General features: G+C 46.7%; 1 protein-coding gene across 1 annotated transcript in view; it reads left to right on the top strand.

The window, feature by feature from the left end:
* elapor2b (endosome-lysosome associated apoptosis and autophagy regulator family member 2b) overlaps positions 1 to 18,229 on the top strand; it is a 142,458-nt gene that overhangs the window by 64,547 nt on the left and 59,682 nt on the right. The window contains exons 3-5 of the mRNA XM_072470945.1: positions 10,820 to 11,012; positions 12,161 to 12,308; positions 12,423 to 12,509. Of these exons, the coding sequence (XP_072327046.1) occupies positions 10,820 to 11,012; positions 12,161 to 12,308; positions 12,423 to 12,509 (428 nt within the window). The remainder of the gene's footprint in view (positions 1 to 10,819; positions 11,013 to 12,160; positions 12,309 to 12,422; positions 12,510 to 18,229) is intronic.

Here is an 18,229-nt window from a genome sequence, read left to right as displayed (position 1 = left end):
AGCAGAGAGATCTCGGTGTCCATGTACATAGATCCCTGAAAGTTGCCACCCAGGTTGAGAGGGTTGTTAAGAAGGCTTTCGGTATGTTAGCTTTTATTGGTAGAGGGATTGTGTTTTGGAGCCATGAGGTCATGTTGCAGCTGTACAAAACTCTGGTGCGGCCGCATTTGGAGTATTGCATGCAATTCTGGTCGCCGCATTATAGGAAGGACGTGGAAGCATTGGAAAGGGTGCAGAGGAGATTTACCAGAATGTTGCCTGGTATATGGGGAAGATCTCATGAGGGAAGGCTGAGGGATTGAGGCTATTTTCATTAGAGTTAAGAAGGTTAAGAAGTGACTTAATTGAGGCATACAAGATGATCAGAGGATTGGATTGGGTGGACAGTGAAAGCCTTTTTCCTCGGATGGTGATGTCTAGCACGAGGGGACATAGTTTTAAATTGAGGGGAGATAGATATAGGACAGATGACAGAGGTAGATTCTTTACTCAGAGAGTAGTAAGGGATTGGAATGCCCTGCCTGCAACAGTAGTGGACTCGCCAACATTAAGGGCATTCAAATGGTTATTGGATAGACATATGGACGATAAGGGAATAGTATAGATGGGCTTTAGAGTGGTTTCACAGTTCGGCGCAACATCGAGGGCCGAAGGGCCTGTATTGCGCTGTAATGTTCTATGGTCTATTTATCATGGCCAATCCACCTAACCTGCACGTCTTTGAACTGTGGGAGGAAACTGGAGTACCCGGAGGAAACCCTCGCAGACACGGGGGGAACGTGCAGACTCCGCACAGACAGTGACCCAGCGGGGAATTGAACCTGGGACCCTGGCGCTGTGAAGCCACAGTGCTATCCATTTGTGCTACCGTGCTGCCCTGACCTCATTACAGCCTTGGTTCAAAGATGGACAAAAGAGCTGAATGCCAGGGGTGAGGCCAGAGTGAAGCCTTTGAGATTAAGGCAGCATTAGACCGAATATGGCATCAAGGAGCCCGAGCTAAAGAACCAATGGGAATCAGGGGGAAAACTCACGCTGGTTGGAGTCATACCTGGCACAAAGGAAGGTAATTGTGGCTGTTGAAGGTCAGTCATCTCAGCCCCAAGATATCACTGCAGGAGTGCCTCAGCGTAGTGTCCTAGGCCCAACCATCTTCAGCTGCTTCATCAATGACCTTCCTTCCAACATAAGGTCAGAAGTGCGGATGTTCGTTGATGATTGCACAGTGTTCAGCCCCATTCGCAACTCCTCAGACACTGAAACAGTCAACTTGCAAATGCAGCAATATCCAGGCTTGGGCTGACAAGTGGCAAGTTACATTCACACCACACAAGTGCCAGGCAATGACTATCTCCAATAAGAGAGAATCTAACCACCGCCCCTTGACATTCAATGACATCACCATCACTGAATCCCCCACTATCAACACCCTGGGGGTTACCATTGACCAGAAACTGAACTGGATCAATCATATAAATCCTGCGGCTACAAGAGCAGGTCAGAGGCTGGGTGGGAATCCTGCAGCGAGTAACTGACCTCCCAAAGCCTGTCCACCATCTACAAGGCACAAGTCAGGAGTGTGAGGGAATACTCTCTACTTGCCTGAGTGAGTGCAGCTCCAACAGCACTCGAAGAAGCTCAACACCATCCAGGGCAAAGCAGCCCCGCTTGATTGGCACCCCTTCCACAAACATTCGCTCCCTTCAGCACCGATGCCCAGTCGCAGCCGTGTCTACTATCTACAAGATGCACTGCAGGAATTCACTTTAGTCTCCTTGGGCAGCACCTTTCAAACCCATGACCACTACTATCTAGAAGGACAAGAGCAGCAGATACCTGGGAACCCCACCACCTGGAGGTTCCCCTCCAAGTCACTCACTGTCCTGACTTGGAAATATATCGCCTTTCCTTCACTGTCGCTGAATCAACATCCTGGAACTCCCTTCCTAACAGCATAGTGGGTGTACCTACACCACATGGACTGCAGCGGTTCAAGAAGCCGGCTCACCACCACCTTCTCAAGGGCAATTAGTGGAGGGCAACGAATGCTGGCCTAGCAGCGAAGACCACATCCTGTAAAAAATAATTTTAAAAGACCACACTTCAAAAATTGTTTCGGGAGAATTGCAGCTGTGGATTGTTTTAATGCAGTGAGTTGTCCTGGTTTGGAAAGCATTGCCTGAAAAGGGAGAAGAAGAGCATATTCAATAATTACTTACAAAAATAATTATTTTGCAAAGGAAACACTTGCTGGGCTATGGGGAAGAGAAGTAGAGTTGGTCTAGTTGGGTAGCACTTTCAAGGAGCCAGTATAGACGAGGTGGGCCAAATGGCCTTTGTCTGGGCTTTTTGAACCTCTGATTGTATATAGTCCATAATGATGAAAACTGCGTCTAGTGTAGTGAAAAAAGCAGGCCTAACAGACAGAATTACTTCTTTCCATTTCCATTACATTGTCAAACTTGCTTCAGAATGAAGTCTTTATTGGATTAATTATCATGGAAATATAATTGTAAATATATATATGAACACACACACATATGGGTGGCTCATGATACTGGAGTTGCTAAATTGTCAAATTTGTATTGGAGTTTGCTTTTTGACCTCTGTTTGATTAATGAGCCATTGCTGGAAGTCAGTTGGTAAACATGTTTTACTTGCTGCTTAATTCAAGATTACAGTCAATTCCAATTCAGAACTTGTTAATCAATCTGCTCTGTTCGAGAAATCGCTTCATGACTCGCGATTAAGAAGTGATGTTGCACGTACAGTCTACAAATGCTACAATGAGAGCAATGGTAAAAAAACAAACGTGTTGGAAATACTCCGCATGTCTGGCAGCATCTGTGGAGAGGGAAGCTGAGTTAACACGTGTACCACGCAAAGGATCCTCTGTATCTCTCTCTACCAATGCTGCCAGGCCTGCTGAGCTTTTCCAGATCTTTTTGTGTCAGATTTTCAGCATCTGCAGTATTTAGTAACTTGAGGAAGCCAGCGGCAGTAGAACAGAGATTTATTTAAATGTATACTATATTCTACTCAAGGCAGTAACTCGCCCAGACTCCAGCCACAGCTGGGAGGACTAACCACACCAGGCCCTGCTTTGGGCCAGCTTTTCTGTAAATCTGTAATGAGCACCAGCTGGGTGCCCCCCCCCCCACCCCACCCCTATCAGGAAGCGCGTAGTCCACGAGTCCTATGGTGAGATCAACAATGGGGGGGGGGGAGGTTCGCGCAGAAAACAAATTTGGTTGGGTAAGACTTGGGCATGTCATCAAGTCAATCTTTCCTTATTCCACGTTGAATGGATTCAGTAGAGCGAGAGGGAGATTTTTTGTAGTCCTAAGCATTGATGATTATTCTTTTTGCTGAAGAGCATTGTAGGAAAGGTACTGGGCGAGATTCTCCGATATTGAGGCCAAGTGTTCGTGCTGTCGTGAACGCCGTCGCGAACAGGGCCCGGGCACGACCCTGTGGGGCCAGTACGGCGCTGGAGCGGTTCACACCGCTCCAGCCTCCTTACGCGGTGCCAAATCGGCGGCATGCCAACCTGCGCAGTTGGGCCACGCCATCCTGCGCATGCGCGGGGAACTTCTTACGCACGCCGGCCCCGATCCAACATGGGGTCGGTGTTCAGGGGCCGGCCGCGCCAGGAAGTAGGCCCCGGGGGGGGGGGGAAGAGGCCGGCCCGCTTGCGGGCCAGACCCCATCGGAGGCCCCCCCGGTGAAGCCCCCCCCCCCCCCCCCCAGCGTTCCCGCAGAGTTCCCGCCGGCAGCGACCAGGGATGAACGACGCCGGTGGGACTGTCATTTTTTACGCCGGCTGCTCGGCCCATCCAGGCCGGAGAATCGCCGCTCGCCGTTTGCGCCGATTCTCCGAGCGGCCCGCCGCGATTCTCGCGATGCCCCGGCTATTCTCTCACACGGCGTGGGGGGGGGGGGGGGGGGGGGCGGGCGGGGGGGGGCGGGGGGGGGTAGAATACCGCCCATATACTCTTCTAAATATTAAAAATAGTTTGATAACTTGCAGGAATAGAGGGTGCTAGATGTAACTGAAATGCGATAATCAGTATAAATCTCTTGTTAATCTGCTCCTGTCTGAACAACATGAACTTTAATGTCAGGAGGATTTATTGCCAAAGGGAATGATGGGTATTGCAAATCTCATTGGAGTTGTTAACCCAACACCACAAAACTGAGCACACACACTGAGGATTTCAGCTTGAATTCGACTGACAGTTATTCAGAGCTGATACCAGGCTTCTCATCAAATGAAATAAAAAGAGAAAATAGAAAATGTTGGAAGTTCTCAACAGACGAGGCAGCACCTTACAGGAGGGCAGAGGTAGCATTTCAGTTGATGAACTATTGTAGATTTTCTCTCACCATAGACGCTGAGCATTTTCCAAATTTTCAGTTTCGATCGCTGAATTTTAATCCTTCATATGTTCATTTGTTGCTGACCGTGCCTAAAATCTCTGGTTATTTACCTTTCACAAACCTCTTTAACTTCCTGTAATGATTTCCATCAATTACTCAAACTGAAGAGGCTGAGGGAGTACTTCCCTGAATGGCGGAGCAGGGCATGGCAAAGTTCTCACCGGGGTCCTGGACGGTATTTGTCAATCATTCAACACCCCAGAAAGATTATTTGGGTACCTGGGGTGGCAAGGTGATACAGTGGTTAGCACTGCTGCCTCACTGCGCCAGGGATCCGGGTTCAATCCCAACCTTGGGTCACTGTCTGTGCGGAGTCTGCACGTTCTCCTCGCGTCTGCGTGGGTTTCCTCCGGGTGCTCCGGTTTCCTCCCACAGCCCAAGGATGTGCAGGTTAGGTGGATTGGCCATGATAAATTGCCCCTTAGTGTGCAGGTTAGGTGGGGTTACTGGGGTACGGGGATAGGGCGGTGGAGTGGGCCTGGGTAGTGTGTTCTTTCCGAGGGTCAGTGCAGACATGATGGGCTGAATGGTCTCTTTCTGCACTGTAGGAATTCTATGATTATCACATGTGGAGCTTGCTGTGCTGCATTTCCTACATTCAACTACAGACCTGTTAGTCTGATGTCTGTTGTAGAGATAATGTTACAATCTGTTCTCAGGGATATGATGACTGAGCACTTTGAAAATAATGATATGATTGGGCAGAGTTGACATGGATTTATGGAAGGGAAATCATGTTTTACAAATCCTGTTCGAGTTTAACCTGAAGAGGTCTGGGTAGGCCATAGCCAGGCAGCCAGCAGCGAGGTGAGGCGCGAGGTGCCACCAGGGCCAAGCGAATTGGCAAAAAAAGCTACGAGGTGGGTGGCGAGTGAGCCAGCCAGCTGGTCGAGACGCGGGGTAGCCCTCGTCGAGCAGCGAGGGGAGCAGAGGCGACTCGACCCCCAGGGTGGAATTTACCGAGGAATCTGCTGCTTGTTTTTCGGTGGCGGAGGAGTTGGACCGCCAGGCGGAGTTTCAGGCCCCATCGCTGTCAGTGGCGTTTCCTGTGGACTGCGCCCCACATCGCCGGGAAACCCGTGCACCGTCGGTTGCACCGGAACATCCCACTGGCATGAACCAGCCGGTAAGTGTCGCCTGCTCAAAAACACAGAAAGGTGAAGGTGAGGCAAGAGGATGAAGCCAGACAAAAAGACAGTTTGTCATTTTACTTTTAAAAGTTTGAAGCATTGAACAAACTGCACATTCACTCTCATCCACCAATAGAATGGGTGAATTATCTGATGACTTAGACTTGCCGAAGAAACTACATCGCCTGAAAAAGTTGAACAAGACGTGGAATCTGAAATGACAATGCACCTGCAAAATATTCCTTCTGTTGACGTGAAGGGAGAAACCCACCCTGAAGACATTGCCTGATGGCCAGAATCTGTTCCACTGGGTATGATAGAATAATGGGTGGCACGGTAGCACAGTGGTTAGCACCGTTGCGTCACAGCGCCAGAGTCCCAGGTCACTGTCTGTGCGGAGTCTGCCCACTGTGCTACCATGCTGCCCCCATAGGTAAATAGGTCAAGTGCAACATGTGATTAGACCAGTATATTTGTTACCCATATCGGTGTTTGAAGAACCATTTAGTCGGGTATTGATAAATTGCATTGGACCGGTGCCCAAAATGAAGGTAGGGCATCAGTGCATTCCTGCAGTCCTGACCACACAGTTTCCAGAATTTATACCTTTAGGAACAATTATAGCTTATAGAAAAGTTGACGCAGGAAGATAAGCAGATTTGTACGGACACATCGTGGTGATCATGATGAAGACGTGGATGACTGTAAACCAATAAAACAGCATCCATATCGACTAAACCCACAGAAACCAGCTCAGATAGAGGTGGAAATCCAATACGTGCTGGGTATGTTGCGGAAACAAGCGAACATGGTATGGTCCGCGGAACACCAAACAGCGTTTGTGAGATTGAGGGCCATATTGGTAAGCCAACCAGTGTTGGTCGCCCCGGATTTTTCCAAACCCTTCAATATGGCCATGGATTCCAGCAACCTGGGAATCTTAAGATCCAGCTTTGGAGGAAGTGGATGCGATTGGCTGGCTGGCAACCTGTGGGTTGACCAGGGACAGTGTGCTGCCTGACAACAGTCAGTGATTGGTTCCTGCACGATCCTTCTCAGGGAGTTGATTAGAAGTGATTAGATGTTGAAGGGAGGAGATACTCTCTCTTTCTCTTTGCTGAAGTAAAGGACTGCTTTTATTGGTCTGAAGTCAGTCAGTGCTAGGCACATCTTTACTACATAATTGAAAATGATCCTGAATCTACAAAACAAGTAAACGACCCTGCCAGAGAAAACCCTCTCAAGCCTAGAAGGAAGAAGTTTTGAAGCGAAAGCTTAAACACCTGAAAGATCTTAACTGAAAACCATCAGAATGCATCAGAGATCTTTTATCCTTGTTATTTTATAATTTTCTTCCCTCTCCACCACCCTTTCCCTCCATGTTGTCCATGTGTATATGAGGTGGGACAAGTTGGAAAGGGGTAGAGGTTAGGTAAAGTCAGTTACATTTTGTCAGTTTATGAGGCAGCACGGTAGCACAGTGGCTAGCATTGTTGTTTCACAGTGCCAGGGGCCCAGGTTCGATTCCCATCTTGGGTCACTGCCTGTGGGGAGTCTGCACGTTTTCCCCGTGCCTGCGTGGGTTTCCTCCGGGTGCTCCGGTTCCCTCCCACAAGTCCCGAAAGATGTGCTGTTAGGTGAATTGGACATTCTGAATTCTCCCTCTGTGTAGCCGAACAGGCGCCGGAATGTGGCGACTGGGAGCTTTTCACAGTAACTTCTTTGCAGTGTTAATGTAAGTCTACTTGTGACAATAACAACGATTATTATTATTATGATTATTATATTATTGTGGAATTAATAATAGGTTATTTGTGTTAAATTTAGAAGCCTGGGTTGGGTTTGTATGTTGAAGGGGTGCAGGTTAGGAGATTGCTAGTGTATTTGTTATTGTTGGTACTCTTTTGTTGGGTGTATATTTGATGAAAAAGTGGAAAATGAGGCGAATAAAAATATTTAAAAAAAATAAAAAATTAACAAACCTGGTGACTATAGTTATTGGCCTCAGATATTTTAAGATATTATTTAATTTCACTTGTGTTGAGACTCTGGGTCAAGTGGGGCTGGAATTCACCGCACCGTAGCCCAGGGGGTCATGATAGTTATCAATATTGTGGCTCAGAGAAGATCAATATTTTAGCACACACGACCTCTGATGACTTCATCAGAATAATGGCAGAGTGGCTCAGAAACCAATTCACTAGTGAAGAAAAAGATGCCAAATACTGTTCCATAATAGTTGACTCAACACCAGATGTGAGTCATGTGGACCAATTAACATTAATTTTAAGATATGTGACCAGCGATGGTGGAGGTGTAGAATGATTTCTTTGTTTTGTCCAGCTACAATCCCACACTTCTGAGTGCCGGGAGACAGCTGTCTTGGAAATCATAGGACATCAAAATTGTTATGGGCAGAGCTTTGATAATGCCGCAAATATGGCAGGAAGATATTCAGACTGAACAATGCAAGCCCCCTGTGTATTGTTCATCCCATGTTGCAGTCACTCCTTGAATTTGATCTGCAGTTCTGCAGCTGAATCCTCTGAGGAGGCTGTACAGCTTTTTCACTTGTTCAGTAATATTTTAACAATACCTGTAATAAATGCTTCCGGTGAAAGATCTTTTTCTGTATTTGCAAAGTACAATGAGTGAGGAACATTTGACAAGTTCAGCCATATTGATGATTGAAAGTGCATTTTCCCTACAATTATGCAATTGATGATTTTGTGAAGAAGTATTGAAGAAAAGCTATCTAAATTGCCATGCTAACAAGGGATGAAGCAAGAAAAGCGTAACATTTCTCCGTCTTCCATATTCTCTTGTTTAAATTCTGTTTTTCATAATGGGTGATTGCTGTTCTGATCTAATGGCTGCCGGTGGTCACGTGCTGATAGTCCTGACCCCCGTCATTCTCAAGACTGGCCTTCAGAAAGTCTTTTCAACACAATGAAGAGAGCCACTGATATTGGACTCACTGGACACTCCTTTCACGTGAATTTACGGCAATAACGTCTTTGATGTTGTGAGCGGAAGTAAGGAAGTAAACTTTTGAAACGGAGCGAGACTCTGAAATATACTGAATGGCAGTGTATGCAGCTTGTTGATGGAGTATTTGCTCCTGCACTGGACTGGCTCATTCTGACCCGTACTGGCCTGCGCTGCAGTGATGTCATTGGCTAAATTTTCCATCTTGTTGCTCACCAGCTTGTTTGCTGGTCTCGAGACACACCGCACTATTCACCCTCTTTCCCATCATTCTGACAGGAGCTAAGCTTGGATTTCCGTTCAGCAATATTTCATGCAGGTGTGTTTTTACAAGTTAAAAAGCGTTGAAGCAATTAATCAGTGATGTCGTTGCAGGGGTGGGGGGCGTTGAGGTCATCGGTGAGGAGTGTGACGTCATTGCCGGGGCCCCTGAAATGAAGGTGAGCACGGGGCCCCACAAAGTGCAGGTCAACCACTGCTTCAAGGGAATTTCGGGACCTTGTCTGCTTTCTTGCACCTTTGTATGAACTTAATGTCAATGTCTATATGCACGATCGTCTTGGAGGTCCTCTCCACTTTGAGCCGGCAGTTTGCAGTGTCGATGGTAGCCATGATTGCAGATGCCGGCGTTGGACTGGGGTGGGCACCGTAAGAAGTCTTACAGTCTTAGAGCACCAGGTTAAAGTCCAACAGGTTTGTTTGGAATTACGAGCTTTCAGAGCGTAGCCTTCATCAGGTGAGCATTGAGCTGTGGGGTTATTAATAAAGGATTGGATCACTCCACAACTGAAGTGTTGTGGACAATAAAGGGGGAAAGCAAATATCAAAAACATCTTTCTGTTTACAGATAGATAGTGAAGGGGGAAATCGGGGCTGGTTTAAATTAAACCCCTTCCTGACCGTAACAGCGGGATTGTTGTACGAGGAGAGTTTTCTTCATAAATTCATTTTTGGGATGTGGGCTTCGCTGGATAGGCCAGCATTTATTACCCATCCCTAGTTGAACTTTGAAAGGTGGTGATAAGCCACCTTCTTGAACCGCTGCTGTTTATGTGGTGTAGGTACACCCACAGTGCTGTTAGGGAGAGAGAGCTCTGGAATTTCAACCCAGTGACAGTGAAGAAGCGGTGATATATTTCCACATCAGGATGGTGAGTGGCTTGGAGGGGAACTTCCAGGTGGGGATGTCCCCATGTATCTGCTGTCATTGTCTTTCTGGAAGATAGTGGTCATGAGTTTGGAAGCTGCGTCTAAGGAGCCTTGATAAGTTCGTGGTGAGGAGACAGGGTCTGTATTCCCTAGAATTTTGAAGAATGAGAGGTGACCTCATTGAAACTCACAAAATTCTTACTGGGTGTAATGTGGATAGAATGTTAGTACTGGCTGGCGAGTATAGAACAAGGGTCCACAGTCTCTGAGGACTAAGATGAGGAGGAATTTCTTCAGTCAGAGGGTGATGAATCTTTGGAATTCTCTACCTCAGAGAGCTGTGGAAGTTCAATCATTGAGCATGTTCAAGACAGAAATTGATAGGTTTATGGATGCTTATGGCATCAAGCGATATGGGGATAGTAAGGAGGAAATGCATAGATGTAGATGATCACGCATGATCATTTTTAATGATGGAGCAGGCACGATGGGCCGAATGGCCAGTTCCTGCTATGTTCGTATGTACATCCCCATTGAAACAATGATCAGCCCAGTCCTACTCTTTCCCAGGAACCTAGAAGCTTTGGAAAGTCATGAATTGTCATTCCTTAAACACTCATAAGGCTCTTAGCTCTGCCTAATCACTACTTGTCTTCTCCATTCATCGTCTTTAGTCTCAGGGATTTCCAACATTACAGGCCTTGAGCCTTGATTGTTGATAAAAAAGCACATGCATCTGCAAGACCTTTCAATGTGAGGAACATTCAAATGGCACAATTAAGATGCAAGAACTAGCAGCCTACCATACCTGTACCTCTCTTACCAAAGGTGGCTCATGGAGATGGACCAAGGGGCAATTGATGAACAGCTTAAACGTTCTTGGGTTTGGTTGTTTTCCTGTTGATTCTCGCGCCCTAACGATGCTGACGAGCTTTCAAAACCCTGGGCAGTTCCCTCTGGTGGGATTGACCCTGTCTGGAGCTGATGAAGCAGCGGTCACCTTCAATATTCTCTGGAGCGAACCAGTTTTCAAACTTGTGGATTTGGATATGTCCTGTTGGGTTGAAATTGAAAAGGTGTGACAATGCATTTGAATCTTTTCTGTTTTCTAGCCTTTTCTTGTGGATTTGGGGAGTTTCTGGAATTATTAAACCAGACCTGCAGTAAATGTACAGCAGGCAGTTACTCATTGGGCAGTGGCATCAGATTTGATGAATGGGATACTTTACCACTTGGATTTTCTACTGTGGCCACCTATGAAGTCGACGAGGAAAGCAGCAGTGTCAGTAGCGGCAACTGTAATTCGTAAGTAAACTGCAACAAATTAATTGCTCTGCCCATTTGTGCTGGGGCCTTATACACTTTTTTCCTTTTGAATCCGTTGCATTTCAGTATTTTTAAATTCATTTACTAACCAATGTTGACTGTGATTTGTGCAGAAGATAATTCATGTTCGAGCGCAAACTAATTTGCCTTCCTAATAAGTGTACCGAAAGACGTGATTTTCACTCTGGGGAGACAGGTGTGGGATGGAGTGGGGCTCACCACGCCTAGAAATAGAATGTAGGCGCAGGGGCAGGTGAGTGCTGAGTTTGTCTCAGCTGTTTTATATTAAGCAGTCGTTAGGCCCTCTATCCCTCATCTCTCACACCCTCTCAACCAACCATCCCTCTTATGCCCCTCGCACCCTCCATGAATATTCAATACAAAGTCATGCTGCCCCAACCACCCCCAATGGCCATTTATGTCCTCCATCCCACCTCCATAGCCACTTGGTCAGCACGGTAGCACAGTGGTTAGCACTGTTGTTTCACAGCGCCACGGTCCCAGGTTCGATTCCCGGCTTGGGTCACTGTCTGCGCGGAGTCTACACGTTCTCCCCATGTCTACGTGGGTTTCCTCCGGGTGCTCCGGTTTCCTCCCACAAGTCCCGAAAGACGTGCTGTTAGGTGAATTGGACATTCTGAATTCTCCCTCCGTGTACCCAAACAGGCGCCGGAATGTTGCGGCTAGGGGCTTTTCACAGTAACTTCATTGCAGTGTTAATGCAAGCCTACTTGTGGCAATAAAGATTATTATTATTACTTACCCAGTAATGGGCAGATCTCAGGAGCCATGTGGAGATGAGAAAAAAATGAACTTCTAACAATCTAATGAGATCAGTATTAGTTTTGCGTATCGTTACAGTTGACTGTTTTTGAGTTGGAAAAGCAAAGATGCTGGATCACAAATGCTCCATTGGCATCTGGCCAGTATTTCAAATTTCCTATTGTAAGCAAGCTGTGAGGAGTGAGTACTCAGCCCTCTCAAAAGTAATGATTTCCCCATTAAGCTAAAATGTCTATTCACCTCCTTGTCTCAATGAAACTTTCCCCCCCAAAAAGAGACCTGAGTTTTAAGTCTTCTGTCTTTTATCATTTGGAGTCATTTTTCTTGTAATTAAACTTTTACAGGTCGTCTTGGATTCCACACGGGAGTTATATTGCTTCTAGCAGAGATGATTGCACAGTTTCCCTCATCTATTCAGTACACTTGAAGAAATCAGGAAAAGTTACATTTGATTACCAGTATCTGGATAACACTATCTTTTTTGAGTTCTTTGTAAGTCCGGTTCCATAAAATACATTTTTTAACATATTTCTTAAATTGTGAAAAGTAAATTAGCGTGTAATTGTTATTTTCCACAGTTCTTCATTACAAATTCTTTATCCTCAGGTGCAAAATGATCAGTGTCAAGACACGGAGGCAGCAAATCAAAAGTGGATGCATTTAACAGACCGTGATCAGTGGAGCAGTCATTCAGTAAGTGGTACATAGCAGCCGACTGGTCGAAATATGTTATTGCAAAGCAGTCTCCATTTTTTTAGAAATTCTCCGGGGTGATATGGTGAAAGAAGTGCGTAAGGACCAGGTTGACGGGGGTAAACTGACTTTGTCCCACTCCTGAGTTAGTTATAACAGAAACAAGTCTTACAACACCAGAACAAAGTCCAACAGGTTTGTTTCGAATCACTAGCTTTCGGAGCACTGCTCCTTCCTCAGGTGAATGAAGAGGTGGATTCCAGAAACATTTATATAGAAAAAGTCAAAGATGCAATACGATACTTTTGAATGCGAGTCTTTATAGGTAATAATTAAGTCTACAGGTCCAGATGGAGCAGCGAGTCTTTGTAGGTAATTAAGTCTACAGGTCCAGATGGAGCAACTGGAGAGAGGGATAATCATAGGTTAAAGAGGTGTGAATTGTCTCAAACCAGGACAGTTGGTAGGATTTCGCAAGCCCAGGCCAGATGGTGGGGGGTGAATGTAATGCGACATGAATCCAAGGTCCCGGTTGAGGCCGTACTCATGTGTGCGGAACTTGGCTATAAGTTTCTGGTCAACGATTCTGCATTGTCGCGCGTCCTGAAGGCTGCCTTGGAGAACGTTTACCCGAAGATCAGGCAGGAATGTGCCCTTCCGGACTTCCGGGTGCGGCGATGACCAGCTAAGTTGCACGTTTCGGCAGCACCCGGTGGAAAGGACTTTTGGGCTCTTAATAGGAGCCCCAACGGCAATTTTAACGGCTAAAAACACTGTGCGGTAAACCAGAAGGGAATCCCCCCTGGACACGGATGAAAAAAGGAGAGGAAAGTGGCCGGATTGCGGCGGATCCTCTAGAGCAGCGGCCAGGAAGGCAGGCACAAAGCAAGATGGCGTCGGAAGGAGGCAGTTTAATATGGGGCCCTGACCAACAAGAGTTCCTGCGGCGTTGCGTGGAAGAACTCAAAAAGGAGATGAAGAAGGAGCTGCTGGCCCCGATATTACAGGCGATTGAAGGGCTAAAGGAGGAGCAAAAGACCCAGGAGCAGGAGCTTCGGGTCATGAAGGCAAAGGCTGCTGAGAATGAGGACGACATACAGGGCCTGGTGGTGAAGACAGAGATGCACGAGGCACAACACAAAAGGTGTGTGGAAAGGCTGGAGGTGCTGGAGAATAATGCGAGGAGGAAGAATTTAAGGATTCTTGGTCTTCCCGAAGGTGCAGAAGGGGCGGGTGTCGGGGCATATGTGAGCACGATGCTGCACTCGTTAATGGGATCGGAGGCCCCGACGGGCCCGTTGGAGGTGGAGGGAGCCTATCGAGTTATGGCGCGAAGACCGAGGGCTGGAGAAGTTCCTCGAGCCATAGTGGTGAGATTTCACCGATATAAGGACAGAGAGATGGTCCTCAGATGGGCAAAGAAAACTCGGAGCAGTAGGTGGGAGAACGCGGTGATCCGCGTATGTCAAGATTGGAGTGCGGAGGTGGCGAGAAGGAGGGCAAGCTTTAATCGGGCCAAGGCGGTGCTGCACAAAAGGAAGGTTAAATTTGGAATGCTGCAGCCGGCAAGACTGTGGGTCACACATCAAGGGAAACACCACTACTTTGAAACGGCAGAAGAGGCGTGGACATTTATTGTCGAGGAGAAACTGGAATAAGCGGGCTAGAAAAAGAACGTTTGGGACAAAGTGGTGGGGCGAATATGTGGGGTGAAGAGGGGGGAAAGGGGGAAGAGATGATTTCCCAAGTTGTCAATCCTGCGACCCTGTAACTTTTCTCTCTTCCCCATGTCGTGGGGGAGGGGGGGAGGGAGGATGAGGAGCTGGGGGTGCCGGCCATTGGGGGCGGGGCCAAATGGGAAGAGCGGGCTTTGTTCCCGCGCTATGGTAATCATGGTGGGAACAGGGAAGCAGGAAGGAGGGGGCCTCGCACAGTGGGAGCCGAGGTCACGGGGGGAAGCCGAGGTCGGCCAGAGTTTGCTGACTTCTGGGAGCAACATGGGGGGTGCAATTACGCTAGTGAGGGATCTAGCGGGGGGATGGGGGGTTAACTGGGTTGCTCGGGAGAAGGAGGAGCTGGTATGGGGTGGGGTGGTCGGGGTGGGAGGGCGCCGTTGGGGTGAGATACGGCTACGTGGGAACCGGGTGAGGAGCTGGATTGAAAAAGGAGATGGCTAGTCGACAAGGGGGGGGGGGTAAAGAGCCCCCCAACCCGGCTGATCACGTGGAATGTGAGAGGGCTGAACGGGCCGATAAAGAGGGCACGGGTACTCGCACACCTAAAGAAACTTAAGGCAGGTGTGGTTATGCTGCAGGAGACGCATCTGAAACTGATAGGCCAGGTCAGACTACGCAAAGGATGGGTGGGGCAGGTGTTTCATTCGGGGCTAGACGCAAAAAATAGGGGGGGTGGCTATACTAGTGGGGAAGCGGGTAATGTTTGAGGCAAAGACCACAGTGGCGGATAGTGGGGGCAGATACGTGATGGTGAGTGGCAAATTGCAAGGGGAGGCGGTGGTCTTAGTGAACGTATATGCCCCGAACTGGGATGACGCCAACTTTATGAGGCGTATGTTCGGACGTATCCCGGACCGAGAGGTGGGGAAGTTGGTAATGGGTGGAGATTGTAACACGGTGCTGGACCCAGGGCTGGACAGATCGAGGTCCAGGACCGGAAGGAGGCCGGCTGCAGCTAGGGTGCTTAAGGACTTTATGGAGCAGATGGGAGGAGTAGACCCCTGGAGATTTAGTAGACCTAGGAGTAAGGAGTTTTTGTTTTTCTCCTATGTCCACATGTCTTGTGGCGCAGGATATTGTTAATGTGGAAGGAAGCCAAACCCCCGGGTGTGGAGACCTGGATAAACGACATGGCAGGGTTTATAAAGTTAGAACGGATTAAGTTCGTATTAAGGGGTTCGGTTCAAGGGTTCACCAGGCGGTGGCAACCGTTCGTCGACTACCTCACAGAAAGATAGAGGGAATGGAAAAGAAGAAGACAACAGCAGCAACCCAGGGGGGAGGGGGGGGGGGGGGGGGGAGGGGAGGGTGGGGGGAGGAATCGGACGGACTCTCTGGGATGTTATTGTATATGTATAGGCACTTGTTTTAGGTAATGTATATTGGACTGTTGGATTGTATCTTTGGAGAGTATTTATTTTTGACAAGGCAGTTGCCATTTAGTTTGGTTTTTGTTTCTGTTCATATATTATTTATTTATTTGTTTAAAACTGGCCACTGTTATTTATATTGCTTTATTGTTGTTTAAAAGAAACACTACGTACTGTTATGTTTGGCCAAAAAATCTTGAATAAAATATATTTAAAAAAAAAAGGAATGTTCTCTTCCAGTCGGGGAACACTTCAGCAGTCAACGGCATTCAGCCTCTGATCTTCGGGTAAGCGTTCTCCAAGGCGAGTTTTCTGGTGAGTTTTTCCAAATCACAAACCGCTCAACTGAGAGGTTTCAGAAGAAAGAGATGGACTAAGGCATTTGGACATGTGACAGCCTCTCACAGACTATTCAAAGTCCAATGTCTTTTCACCCAAGAGCTGAATCTGGTGAACTCTCTTTGAGAGCTCCATATACTCTGTGTTACCATAAAAGCAGCTTGTATTCTTCTCAAATACAACATCGTAGCTGCTGTCCTCTGCTGAGGAAAATCGTCCCTTTCAATGTCCAGTTGATGACATTATAAATTAACATCTATCCTCCCTAATGATATAAACTAATATTTTAAGTAGCACCTCTTCCGAACAAGGTTATGACACTGAACTCTGTTTTGCTTTCAATAGAAGAGATAAAATTATCCTTTTCTGGTCTTGCAAATTAAAATGGATAATTTAGAACAGTGTAAATTGCAATATCTTCGTTAGTGGAGATGCAGTTACAGAGCGAAGGGCATTGATATTAATTCTAAACAAATATAAGGAATGCAAAATCCTAAAATGGTTAAGGGACATACTTGAAATGTTAGGATTGACGATATTTGGTAATCATATAAATTTATATTGAACTAATAACATTGAAAATGTTGAAACCTTCTTTGCTGGAGCCATTAAATGGCGGCTCCACCGGTGATTTTTAATGATCAATTTAATTGGAAATTAACCTATATGTCTCATTGTTAACTGCTGATAAAGGGACAAAGAGAAGGCTATTACTTTGCCAATATAATGTTGGCTCTGAAGAAGTGTTGCCTGGAGAGAAAGGACGTTGAAAGGATTGGGCCAACATTAATTAAATAATTGCCCAAAGTTTCAAAAATGCCGATTGAATATAATGAAAGAAGGAATAATCTAGGATGCGTATCTCAATTTAGGGCAGTACGATTTAACATAAAATACATTTCATGGGACAGACATCACACTAACAAGCACAAAATAACCCAATTGCAGAGTAAACAACAAAACTCTTTGGTCTTTTGAACGAGGGAGTTGTACACTCCTGTCGTCTGCAGACCTCCCAAATGAGGAAATGGAAGTCTTCACTATTTAGCGTGGATGATCTCCTAACGTTCAGAGGAGGTTGGCCATGATCTGACTGTTGGGACGTCTGCAAAGAAAGGGCGGGAGATCTTGTGACGCAGTGGGTAATGTCCCAGTTCCTAGAAGCTTCGGGTTTGAGTCCCAGTCCAGGACTTGATGGCCAAGGACGGTGTGTTCATAGCCCGGCCAAACAGATTGAGTATCAACCTGCGAAATCCTTCCAATATCCCACTGGCTGCTGGGAAAAGTGGGAGGGACTCTTTGTCAGCCCTGCTTGATGTGGAGTGGTGCCCCTCAAGCTATAAGCCTCCGGCGACAGACTAACGACCGGCTCCAGGAAAACGCTCGCTATAGAATCAGATGAAAATCTATCTTGTGCACCACTAAGAGCTTGGAAGTGAAAAAAATAAAGAAAAGGGGGGTTTGTGGATCACATTAAATAGAAAGGAACAGGCAACCATGAGATACTCCAAACTGTTTTACCGAGGCAGCTGAAGACACGGCCGATCTTGTATTTGTGTATATAATGATGCCTAATTTTGACATGGGACAAAGAGATAAAGGAGCCATTCTCTGTAAAGCATGTTTTGCTTGTATGTGTAGATTTGAGGGTGCCTCTATCTGAGAAATTATTTCTCTCTGCCCAGCTGATCACTCCAATGTAAAACTTTATTGGATCTTCAGAAACGGTTTCCGAAGTGCAATTCCTTTGGGCTTCTCTCTTTCCCAGGCTGCACCAAGTTACGACTGACAGGAAAATAAAACATCCCCTTCTCAATCAGGATAGCTTAATGACACTCCCAGTGGCTTCAAAATGCAGTTCAGCATTTTCGCGAAAAAGCTGGCATTCCTATCCTATCATTAACACAGTAAAGACATCGCAAAGCTGTAAGGAAATGGTTGCCAAGGCAGTGAAGGAGAGAGCGGGAGGAGTGATCAGTAGATGTTCAGTGAACAAACTAGGTTTTGAGGAGGTTGATGAACGAGCAGGAGAAGAGGAAGCGGGGTTTGCTGAGGAAATTCCTGTATATGGAACCTGGCAGCTGAAGGGGAGCTTGTCAGTGGTGGAGAGAGCACGTCACCGTTCTGTAGGAATTGGAAGACCCATCATTTCTTACACCTGATGAATAATTGACCCCATTACCAGTTACTCTAGTAAGTCCTGTTGCTAAAACATAACAGGCATTTCTGTAAATCGCATTGGTTATTTGAAATCAATTTAGTTGTGCTTCAAGCG

This window comes from Scyliorhinus torazame, chromosome 13, assembly GCF_047496885.1.
Source record: "Scyliorhinus torazame isolate Kashiwa2021f chromosome 13, sScyTor2.1, whole genome shotgun sequence".
NCBI lineage: Eukaryota > Metazoa > Chordata > Chondrichthyes > Carcharhiniformes > Scyliorhinidae > Scyliorhinus > Scyliorhinus torazame.
This window is presented reverse-complemented; position numbering and strand designations above follow the sequence as displayed.